General features: G+C 34.2%; 1 protein-coding gene across 2 annotated transcripts in view; it reads right to left on the bottom strand.

Moving 5' to 3' along the window:
• LOC108100543 (dnaJ homolog subfamily C member 16) overlaps positions 1-12,005 on the bottom strand; it is a 451,288-nt gene that overhangs the window by 32,726 nt on the left and 406,557 nt on the right. For both annotated transcript variants that reach the window (XM_043209499.1, XM_043209500.1), the window contains exon 11: positions 5,889-6,131. In XM_043209499.1, the coding sequence (XP_043065434.1) occupies positions 5,913-6,131 (219 nt within the window). In that variant the 3' untranslated portion in view covers positions 5,889-5,912. The remainder of the gene's footprint in view (positions 1-5,888; positions 6,132-12,005) is intronic.

The raw sequence follows: 12,005 nt of genomic DNA, 5'->3' as shown, positions 1-12,005 counted from the left end.
TGACGCACGCACGCAAAAAAAAACCTTTTCTTTTCCTTACCCAAAATCCAGCACAAAGCCAAAGCGAAGTAACAAACGGCGTTCCGATCAAAATTCCAGTTCAAAGGCCAAATCGAAGATAACAAAACGGCGTTCCGCTTGAGCGTATGTATACATGTATGTATGCGGGCGCTTATCTTAAGCGGCGCTTAATAATCTTTGCCGTCTGTTTTATTTGGGTTCGTCGAACCGAGTTGGTTTGCACTACACGAACTAACGGAGCTGGCGTCGCGCACTTCTAATGATTTTTGTTTGGTTTTAATATATACAGTAGAATCCGGTTATAACGACTCTTAAGGGACCGACCATTATTCGTCGTTATAACCGGAAGACGCACTAAGCAAAAGAAGGGAAAAAATTTTTTTTTTTATTATTTTATGGTTGCTGTGTTTGTAATAGGTTTTTAAAATAAATCAAATTAATTTTTTAATTAAAACGAAAAATTTAATAAATTAAATTCAAAAACATAGGTTTTTCTAAATACTGAAAACTGAATGAGCTTTTTATTGCACATATTGCATTTGGCAAATTAAAACATTCAGTTTTACTCGGAAAAAAGCAGAAAAAACTAGAAATATAACGGGACATCTCATGGAATAGGCTATGAGGACTGCACACACAGTGTGACGTCGGCATTGCACTTCGACTCTCTCTCTCTCTCGCAGCAGCGACAGCTAAAACTAACAGAGAGTTGTGCCAGTGCAAGATCCTTCGTGTCGCTCCTACTCACACAAGCAAGGGTGCCGATCACTGACAAATACATACATTTCTAACAGCGTGTTTTGATGCTTAAATTTTGAACTATGGCACTGTATTTTTTCCGGCACGACGCAATATGCGGTTAAATTTTTCAATTTTCTTGAAAAATTTCATTCTTATAAGCGGTTTGTCGCTAAAAGCGGAAACGCTCTAAGCGGAGGCCCTTTCATATAAGTTTGTATGGGGACCAACCAAACCATCGAGTTTTCGTCGCGCAACCCGGACGGACACTATAAGCGGAGTCGTTATAACAGGATTCTACTGTAATTAAATTGTTCAAAAATGTTTGCAGACGGTCCCCTCATGGGTCATCAGGCTCAGTTGTGCCGACAGCTCGGGGTCAGAATTAAACAATATAATTTCATTATTTATTTCGTCTCGAGTCGGTTATATATAACAAACAATAATCAAAGAAAAACGCAGCTCCGTCAGCGTCGCGATGCAGTGCAGAATCAGACTGATTTTCTCTCTCTCCCGCCAACAGCAGCGGAGCTATCGCTGCAATGAGCTTTGCCCAAACTCTCCGCAAGTATTGGCACCGTGATCACCAGATCGCGAATCTGAACACATCTCTTTTATTTTAGAAGTTATTAATTAAATGCCGCTAGCGAGACCAAATCGCCCACTGTGCGGCGGCGAAAACGATGATTAAGAATCGTTCTTTCTAATTGTGATCTTATTGATGTTTGAGGGTCTATAATAAGTAGTTACACGAAAGTTTTATTGCTGTGTCTGAGGAGTCGAATTTGTGTTGTTATTATTATTATCCTTTCTTTTCGAGGGGAGGGCTTGGAGTTGATTTTTGGCTTGTGGGCCAGCGCTCTACCTGCTGGTCCACCAGGCACTCTTAATCTGATAAGTTCTGTTTAGTTCGTTTTATCACTGAAAAAATAACCTTTAATTATAGTATTGACTGCAAGAATATATAAGTTTCAGCTCGCCGAAACTTGCTTCCTTTCTTGTTTAATACATAAAGAAAGTTCACTCCATTCCTATTGGCACTATTGTAAGTAAAGCAAGAGGTGTTTCAATTTGATAGGTATTTTATTCTGGTGGAATCGAAATAGAAACAACTAAGATCATTGCTTTGCGTGGATTAAAATAAGAGTCAATCATAAAGATTTGTCTCTTGTGCCTCGTTAAATGTTTAGAATAATTTAATGTAATGAAAAATTGCCATTGTATTAGTCTTCACATTATGAGTCGAAGCACATCATTAAAAACACTTATTTTCGGACAGGAACACATTTGTTATTAAAAATTAAATACAAAAACACTAAAACTCAGGTTATGCAGTGTTAGGGACTAGCACCGAAAAAGGTTGAAGAAAGAGAACAAGTAGGTAGAGCTACAAAACCATTATGACTAGCTTGGCGAAAGGTTTTACGTTAGGTTTATTGGGGACTAGAGGTCCTGTGTCCGCTTCGCTGGTCAACACAATTTAACAACATAATAGTCAATGTTGCAACATTTTTAAAATATATGGAAGTATAGAAAGATGGTGATTTAACACTTTTCCAGTTTGACTTTTCCACTTGCGCAGCACAATCCAGCCCTTTCTCTTTTAAACTTTAACGTACTGCAATATCGGTACACTGCCGCTCAACTGAATAGGTTCATGCTCTCAGAGGAAGTAATTTGTCTATAATTTCTAAACCAGTGTACCGATTTCCAAAATTTTTTTTCTTTAACTCTTGAATCATTTTATAATAAAATGCTGAAGAAGGTTTTTCAAAAACATATTATTTATTCCTTATTTAATTTTTCTTCTGAAAGGTTAACAAAATTCATGGTTTTTTTTTGGGTCATCTGAATAGGTTCAACCTAAAACAATTAAAATTATTTAAGTAACTAAGGATAATTTTCATATTTTTTGAACTTGGCTGATACTTATGAACATTTTTAGAGTACATTTTACTAATTTTAATAAAAAGTGAACCCTCCGTTGTCCGATATAACATCATATACACGACCGGGAAGCGAGCTATACTAATTGTGCAGTATTTGCAGTGAAATGGTTGTCCAGGCTATTTTAATTGCCTTAACTAAAGTTGTTTTGCAAGAAAATTACCTGCCTCCTTCATATATCTTGCGCGATAGCAACCCCATACGATTTCGATTATATTAAGGTCAGGTGAATATGGGGGCCATTCAAGTAAGTCCACATTTTGAGCCTTAATCCATTCTTTTACCACCCTAGCTGTATGATGAGAGCGTTATCTTGCTGGTAAGACCATTTGATAAAGTGAAAAGGATTTGAATAATCAGGAAACGTAGCCTTTATGATAGATTTGTAGGATTCCGCGCTCATTTTGCAAGTAACAAATTAAAGGTCGCAAGTGCCAAAGACTGATACCGACCCCCACACCATTACCCCACCCTCACAGCTATGACAACGGCTAAGGAAATGCTCTTCCTTTCGAAGATCGTGATAATAATAGTTGTAGCTATTGATTTACGCTTCTAAATTAAATTGATTTTGGTGTGGGGGTCGGTATCAGTCTTTGGCACTTGCGACCTCTAATTTGTTACTTCTAAAATGAGCGCGGAATCCTACAAATCTATCATAAAGGCTACGTTTCCTGATTATTCAAATACTTTTCACTTTATCAAATGGTCTTACCAGCAAGATAACGCTCTCATCATACAGCTAGGGTGGTAAAAGAATGGATTAAGGCTCAAAATGTGGACTTACTTGAATGGCCCCCATATTCACCTGACCTTAATATAATCGAAATCGTATGGGGTTGCTATCGCGCAAGATATATGAAGGAGGCAGGTAATTTTCTTGCAAAACAACTTTAGTTAAGGCAATTAAAATAGCCTGGACAACCATTTCACTGCAAATACTGCACAATTAGTATAGCTCGCTTCCCGGTCGTGTATATGATGTTATATCGGACAACGGAGGGTTCACTTTTTATTAAAATTAGTAAAATGTACTCTAAAAATGTTCATAAGTATCAGCCAAGTTCAAAAAATATGAAAATTATCCTTAGTTACTTAAATAATTTTAATTGTTTTAGGTTGAACCTATTCAGATGACCCAAAAAAAAACCATGAATTTTGTTAACCTTTCAGAAGAAAAATTAAATAAGGAATAAATAATATGTTTTTGAAAAACCTTCTTCAGCATTTTATTATAAAATGATTCAAGAGTTAAAGAAAAAAAAATTTTGGAAATCGGTACACTGGTTTAGAAATTATAGACAAATTACTTTCTCTGAGATCATGAACCTATTCAGTTGAGCGGCAGTGTATATAGTCGCCATTGGTCCAATATCTAAATTTTCATTATCACTGTAGTTCGCAGTGGGATCATATTGGAATGCCAAGCGATTGAATGATGCCAATGATCTCCATGTGCTCATTTGTATTTCTTCGCTTAAGTTTTGTGAATGTACTTGTTGCTGGCTTGGATGTCTGCGGCCAATGTTTGCACAGAGTGGTGAATTTATCCTCAAATGCACGATCCACATACTTTTCACAGTTCAACTTAAAATGAATAAAAATTCTCTTTTTTTTCACAATTTCACAGAGAACACAATACCCGTTTGTCCATGAAATTAACTGAGCAGAGAACACTAAGGTTTGCATAATATGTGACAAAACTTAATTTACTTGGAAATGATAAATGAAAACCACAACAATTGAGTTAAAATACCATGGTAGCGTGTGTTTGTCAGTGTGATGAGGTAGCAACTCACTTTATATGCGACAATATTGCAATTTTCTTACGGATCCCGAATTTTTTTCAAAATATATTATAGCCTATGTTACTACTTGATAATGTAGCTTTCTATCGAGGAAAGAATTTTTTAAGTCGGACCAGTAGTTCCGGAGCCTATTCGTTGCAAACAAACAAACAAACAAATTTTACCTCTTTATAGTATTAATATAGATGTACATACATGTATTATATGAAAAATTAAAGAATTTAAAGTATTTTAAGAATTCATATTTAAAAAACAATATTGGGTTCCGTCGATCCTTTAAAAGATCTCTTGAAGGTCCATCTCAAAAAGGTGTATGGCGGTGAGGAAGATATCTCTGATTAAAATTATCAGATGTACAATCAAAAGAGAAAGCTAGCTTCGGAAAGTCGAAGCTTATATACCCTTGAAGTCATTAAATATGTCGACCAAATACATAAGGGCTAAACAACATCGAAGCTATGACGATTTTCTATTATTTTCCATATTTTCGACTATTGTTCATATGTCAGCTATATGATTTCGTCGTCCTATTTTTATGAAATTTAATTTTAAACTCAAGAGTCTTTAGAAATTTCTATATTCAAAAAATCATGATTGTGTAATGAAAATCAACGATGTTATCTTTTTATTCCCGTTATTTCTATATAGATTTTTCGATCTTTCCTATGGCAGCTATATGATAAAGTAGTCCGATTTTTATGAAATTTGTTATTCAATGCAAGGGTATTTAACAATTTGATGTTCTAAAAATCATACTCGTGAAATTAAAAACAACGACGTTATAATTTTTTTTCCATTATTTATAGGTATATATATTTTTCGGTCTTTCCTATGGCAGCTATATGATAGAGCTATCCGATTTTGAAAAAATTTGATCCGAAATTGAATAGTAGTTAAAAAACGCCATCTAAGAGAAATCAAGTCGATCTGATCAAAAACAACGGCGTGAGAATTTTTTAATTCATTCCGACGGATTTCAGACGGACAGACGTACAGACGTGTTTCGATTCTGATCGTGATGCTGATCAAGAATAATATAGGTATACTTTATGGGGTCTGAGGTGTCTCCTTCACTGCATTGCAAACTATTTATCAGATTACTTTGAAATTTTCACACAATATTCTCAAATATATTTATGTATGTACATTCAAAACAAGCAAAAAACGAAAAATATTTCGATTTATTCAAAAATGCAACTGGATATAACCCCTTATCTTAAGGTTTTTTTTGTTTTTAATTTTAGTGTTGAGCAGCGCTAAGTTGTTCAATTTCTAGTTAACCCCCCAAATATTTGTTTAAATTATTAAAGCTTTCACTAATACGTACGCATAAAACGTTTGGTTGGTTATTATACATATAAATAGGTAAATTACCTTTCTTTTAAATATTGGAGTTTATTACTTATTCGGAAAGTCAGGCCAATAGTTTATGTAATATTTTTGGGTTTTTCCATCAAACAACCTTTCAAGCCAATTATCAAGGCTGTTAAGTAGATTATCTTCCAAAAGAATATTTGATTCAGCTTCAGAGTCTTCCGAATAACTTTTTTTGAGAAACGATCCGACCTCTGGGTCCTCTCTTGTATTCAAAATTGATTTCGTAATTTTTAGGATTCTCTGAAAATAACAGACGTATAATATTTTAGTACTCAATAAGCTGAAAAAATGAGTTATTATTAAATTTCTTTGAGCACTAGGAACTAAGTTATTTCCAAAAATGAATTAATTTTTTGGATTATAAGGTAATACATACTAATAAGGATTTGTTTCTTTTTTTCAATAAAAACAAAATCTCCACTCCAATATCCATAATAATAATTTCAGCTCTAGCATAGAAAGGAACTTTGTTCAGCTAATAAGCTTTTTATACCCTTGAAGAGCAAAGGGTATTATAATTTCAGTCAGAAGTTTGCAACGCAATGAAGGAGACACCTCAGACCCCATAAAGGATATATATTCTTGATCAGCATCACGAGCAGAGTCGGAATACGTCTGTACGTCTGTCCGTCTGTCTGTCTGTCTGTCCGTCTGTCTGTTTCTATGTAAACTAGTCTCTCAGTTTTAAAGCTATCTTGCTGAAACTTTCGCAAAAGGTGTGTAGTTATTGCACGCAGTATATAAGTCGGAACGAGCCGGATCGGCCGACTATATCGGATAGCTCCCATACGAGGGAATGAAATGAAAAATTCTAACGCCGTTGTTTTTGATCAGATCGAGTTGAATTCTTCAAGATGGCGTTTTCTAACTGTTATTGAATTTCGGATTAAATTTTATCAAAATCGGATAACACTAGCATATAGCTGCCATAGGAGCGATCGAAAATTTATATAGATTTAATGGAAAGAAATTGATAACATCGTTGTTTTTTATCGCACGAGCAAGATTTTTTGAACATCTAGAGTTTTAATAACCTTATAATGAGAAAAAAGTTTCATAAAAATCGGAGTACTATATCATATAGCTGCCATAGGAAAGATCGAAAAATCTATATAGAAATAACGGAAAAAATTATAACATCGTTGTATTTCATCAGACAATCATGATTTTTGGAATATAGAGGTTTCTAATGACTATTGAGTTACAAATTAAATTTCATCAAAATCGGACGACTATATCATATAGCTGTCATATGAACAATATAAAAATAATATAAAAATCGCCATAGATTTGATGTTGCTAGCCTTTATGTATTTTGTTCGACATATTTGATGACTGCAAGGGTATATAAGCTTCGGCTTGCCCTTGCAGTCATCAAATATGTATGTCGAACCAAATGCATAAAGGCTAAACAACATCGAAGCTTAGACGATTTTTCTATTCATTTTCGATATTTTCGACTAGAGATCATATGGGAGCTATATGATATAGTTTTTCGATTTTGATCAAATTTAATTAGTAATTCAAAAGTTGTTAGAAAACTTTATATTCCAAAAATTATGCTTATCTAATAAAAAACAACGATGTTATCATTATATTTCCGTTATTTCTATATAGATTTTTCGATCTTTCCTATGGTAGCTATAAGATATAGCTGTCCGATTTTTATGAAACTTTTTCTCAACATTAGAGTTGTTAAAAAACTTTATATTTAAATAATCATGCTCGTGGGATAAAAAAAAGATGTTATCAATTTATTTCCATTAATTCTATATATATTTTTCGATCTTTCCTATGGCAGCTATGTATATGATCGAGTTGTCCGATTTTGATAAAATTTAATCCGAAATTCAATAGTAGTTAAAAAATGTCAAATGGAAGAAATCAAGTCGATCTGATCAAAAACAACGGCGTAAGATTTTTTTATTTCATTCTCTTGTATTGGAGCTATCCGATATAGTCGGCCGATCCGGCTTGTTCCGACTTATATACACAACTTTTGGGGAAGTTTCAGCAAGATAGTTTCAAAACTGAGAGACTAGTTTACATAGAAACAGACAGACGGACAGACGGACCGACGCACAGTGGGCCAAGTGCCTCTGCTAGCGGAATTTTAATAATACCTGGGGTAAATGAATTGATATTTTATTGAAAATTTTAACTTAATATTTTTAATGTATTCTTGACATACATATTCTGAAAATATTAATGTGTTACCCCAAGTAAATCTCATACAATTCATATAAAAAATATAGTAAATTTCGTAACTTTATAGTCTTTCAAAAAATAAATTTTTAAACATTTTAAATTCAATAAACAATTATATGAAAATAATAAAAAAATTTTCTAAAATTATAAAAAAATTTTTTCTGCCACACTTTCGCTAAGCCACAAGGCAAAAAGACGTCTCCTAGAGACTGACATTCCACCTATAAAGTGTAATAGACTTCAGAATTGGCCGTAGTTGGCTCTCATTTTGGACATTTTGACACCACAAGGACTTATACTTCTCACAAATACTAAAATTAGCATGAATATGATTGAATCACATTAGTTACAGACCAACGAAGACAGTAAAGCGTTTAAAAATCATTACTTCAAAAGCATACATAGATATATACATAGATAAATTACGAACACATTATTTACATTTAGTACATACCTTATTTTAACGAAAACAATGGTTACTTCAATTAAAAATCGTCAATATGTATGTATATTTTTCAAATTTTTAAACACGACTGAAAACAAACCTTAAAAATTTGCATACACACGTAATAAACATTTGATTACTTCGAAAGCTCACAATTGATCACAACACCCATTTGAAAGCTTTAAACAAGCTTTTGTGAGCTTCATAGAGTGTTACCATTGAAATAAAAAAAAATGTAACCATATATTGAACAATTTTTTTTGGACTTTTATTCCGCCAAATGTCTCATTGGGCCCACTGTGCGACGGATCGACGGACAGACGTACATACATATTTCGATTCAGATGGTGATGCTGATCAAGAATATATATACTTTAAGGGGTCTGAGGTGTCTCCTTCACTGAGTTGCAAACTTCTGACTGAAATTATAATACCCTTTTGCTCTGCAAGGGTATAAAAAGGCAATGTATCCACTTTTGCACGTTTTGGATTTTTTTGTAGTTTTTATTCAAATTTTAATATTTGGTCCAAAGACCCTTAGCTTTAATTACCATTTTAACACGTTTGGGTATACTCTCGACCAATTTCTGCATCATTTCATTTGGAATACTTTTCCATTCCGCTTGTATCCTGGCCCAAAGTTCATCAAATCCTATTGGTGGACTCTCATACTTTGCCAGCCGTTTCTTTAGCAGAGCCCATAGATTTTCAATAGGATTAAGATCCGGACTCTGAGCTGACCACTGCATAAGTTTAAAACTTTGATGACCTAGCCAATTTTTCACGATTTTAGCCGTGTGTTTGGGGTCTCCATCATGTTGAAAAGTGATTTCCTCAATGGGATAAGCACATTTTTCAATATATTCATGAAGATTGGTCTCCAATATACGAAGATAGTCTTCCTTCTTCATTATCCCATCGATTTTCACCAACGGGCCACTGTTCAACCACGTAAAGCAGCCCCACACCATCAAGCCTCCTCCTCCGCGCTTTTTTTCTCACTAATTACACAGCCACACAAAAAAAAATTTTTTCGGGTCTGGAGGTCAGACTATGTTTACTATATGTTTTCGGGGTCGCTGAATCCGAATCCGAGGTCCAAAAACCCCAGCACGTCAGGGTTCTGACATAACCTCAAAAAACCTCATACAAAATTATATTCGAGTCCGTGGGTCAGACCATGTTTATTATATGTTTTCAGGGTCGCTGAATCCGAATCTGAGGTCTAAAAAACTCCAGAATGTCAGGGTTACGACATAACATCAAAAAAACCTGGAGTTTTTTGGACAACGGATTCGGATTCAGCGACCCCGAAAACATATAGTAAACATGGTCTGACCTCCAGGCCCGAAAAAATTTTTTTTTTTGTGTGGCTGTGTAATTAGTGAGAAAAAAGCGCGAAAATCGAATTTTTAGTTATTAGCTTTAACTTTTGCAATTTTCATTTTTTTTTCTGATCCTAGTTCATTTTATGCACAGTACTGTACACTTTCAGAATCTTTTCGGTTTTTGTGTTTCCGATTACCCGTTTTGGCTGAATCACTTCCGTAAGCGGGACACCTTTTTGCCGAAATGTTGCAACTGAGGAACGCCCCCTCCCGCCCCTTTTATGATTTTTCAATTTTGAATTTTTTTTTCGCAAAATAAATATGTTTTCAAATAAAGTTACAAATTTCAGATTTTTATCTTTAACCATTTTCTCAAAACAATTTTTTTTTAAAAATGTCAATTTTTCGGCCCTACAAGGTGAGAACCTGCCTTAACCTAATGTTTTTTTTAATTTTTCAATGGGCCGGTGCCAGTAGTACTCCTTACCATTGGACTGAAAACGGTTTATTTTGGTCTCGTCTGACCACATCACCTTTTTCCAGTCTTCTACCGTCCAGAACTTGTGATCCTTACATGTGGTGCTCCATAGCTCGTGCATCCCTATCCGTTAGGAGGCGTGTTCCCGATTTAGGCGGCTCATGCGCGGTCACTTTGCGTCGTTTTCTGACTTGGAGAACAGTTCTGTGGCAAATACCCAGTGACTTGGCAATTTCCCGAGCTGACTTGCTCTCTCTAGTCATTTCCACAATTTTATTTTCCAAGCTTAGTGAAATTTTTCTCAATTTCAATAGTTTAACAGTGTTTAAGACAATTTAACATGTTCAAAACATTTGAATTTTTGGGAATCCCCCATTTATAAAAGTTAGCATTCAAAAAAATTGGATACATTGACTTTTTTTAATTAAAACAAGAAAGGAAGCTAGCTTCGGCAGGCCGAAGCTTATATACCCTTGCAGACATTAAATATGTCTAACAAAATACAAAAAGGCTAAACAGCATCTAATCTATGACGATTTTTCTATTAATTTTCCATATTGTTCATATGACAGCTATATGATATAGTCGTCCGATTTTGATAAAATTTAATTTGTAACTCAAGACTCATAAGAAAACTCTATATTCCAAAAATCATGATTGTCTGATGAAAAACATCGAGGTAATAATTTTATTTCCGTTATTTCTATATAGATTTTTCGATCTTTCCTATGGCAGCTATATGATATATTACTCCGATTTTTATGAAATTTTTTTCTCGATTTAAGAGTATTAGAAAAGCCTGATGTTCCAAAAATCATGCTCGCGGGATTAAAAACAACGACGTTATAATTTTTTTTTCCATTATTTATATATATATTTTCTGATCTCTCCTATGGCAGCTATATGATAGAGTTATCCGATTTTGATAAAATTTAATCCGAAATTCAATAGTGGTTAGAAAACGCCATCTGGAAGGAATCAAGTCGATCTGATCAAAAACAACGGAGTAAGAATTTTTAATTTCATTCTCTCGTATGGTAGCTATCCGATATAGTCGGCCGATCCGGCTCGTTCCGACCTATATACTGCGTGCAACAACTAGACAACTTTTGGGAAAGTTTCAGCCAGATAGCTTTAAAACTGAGAGACTAGTTTACATAGAAACCGACAGGAGGACAGACGTACAGACGGATTTGGATTCAGTTGGTGATGCTGATCAAGAATATATATACTTTATGGGGTCTGAGGTGTCTCCTTCACTGCGTTGCAAACTTCTGACTGAAATTATAATACCCTTTTGCTCTGCAAGGGTATAAAAATATATAAATATAAGCAACTTATTATTTAAATATTAGTTCCTTTTATATCTAGTAGATATTAATAAAGATTACTGGAAAACAAAAATTAAAAAGATTAATTCATTTTTACGGATTTTACAACAGCTTGAAGCCAGAAGTGACAAACATGTATCCACATGTGCTCGCCACTGTAGCTGCCATAGCACTATGGTCCAAAAGTCGGATTTTTTGGCATAAAGTCGAAATTTTTATGTTAATGTTTTGTATTTTTGGTTTTAAATTCTTAAAGTTAATACATCATACTTCTAAAAACTTAAATAATAAATCTTTAAAAGCTTCACTGAAGCTTTGTATGAG

This window comes from Drosophila ficusphila, unplaced genomic scaffold (genome assembly GCF_018152265.1).
Source record: "Drosophila ficusphila isolate 14025-0441.05 unplaced genomic scaffold, ASM1815226v1 contig_128, whole genome shotgun sequence".
NCBI lineage: Eukaryota > Metazoa > Arthropoda > Insecta > Diptera > Drosophilidae > Drosophila > Drosophila ficusphila.
This window is presented reverse-complemented; position numbering and strand designations above follow the sequence as displayed.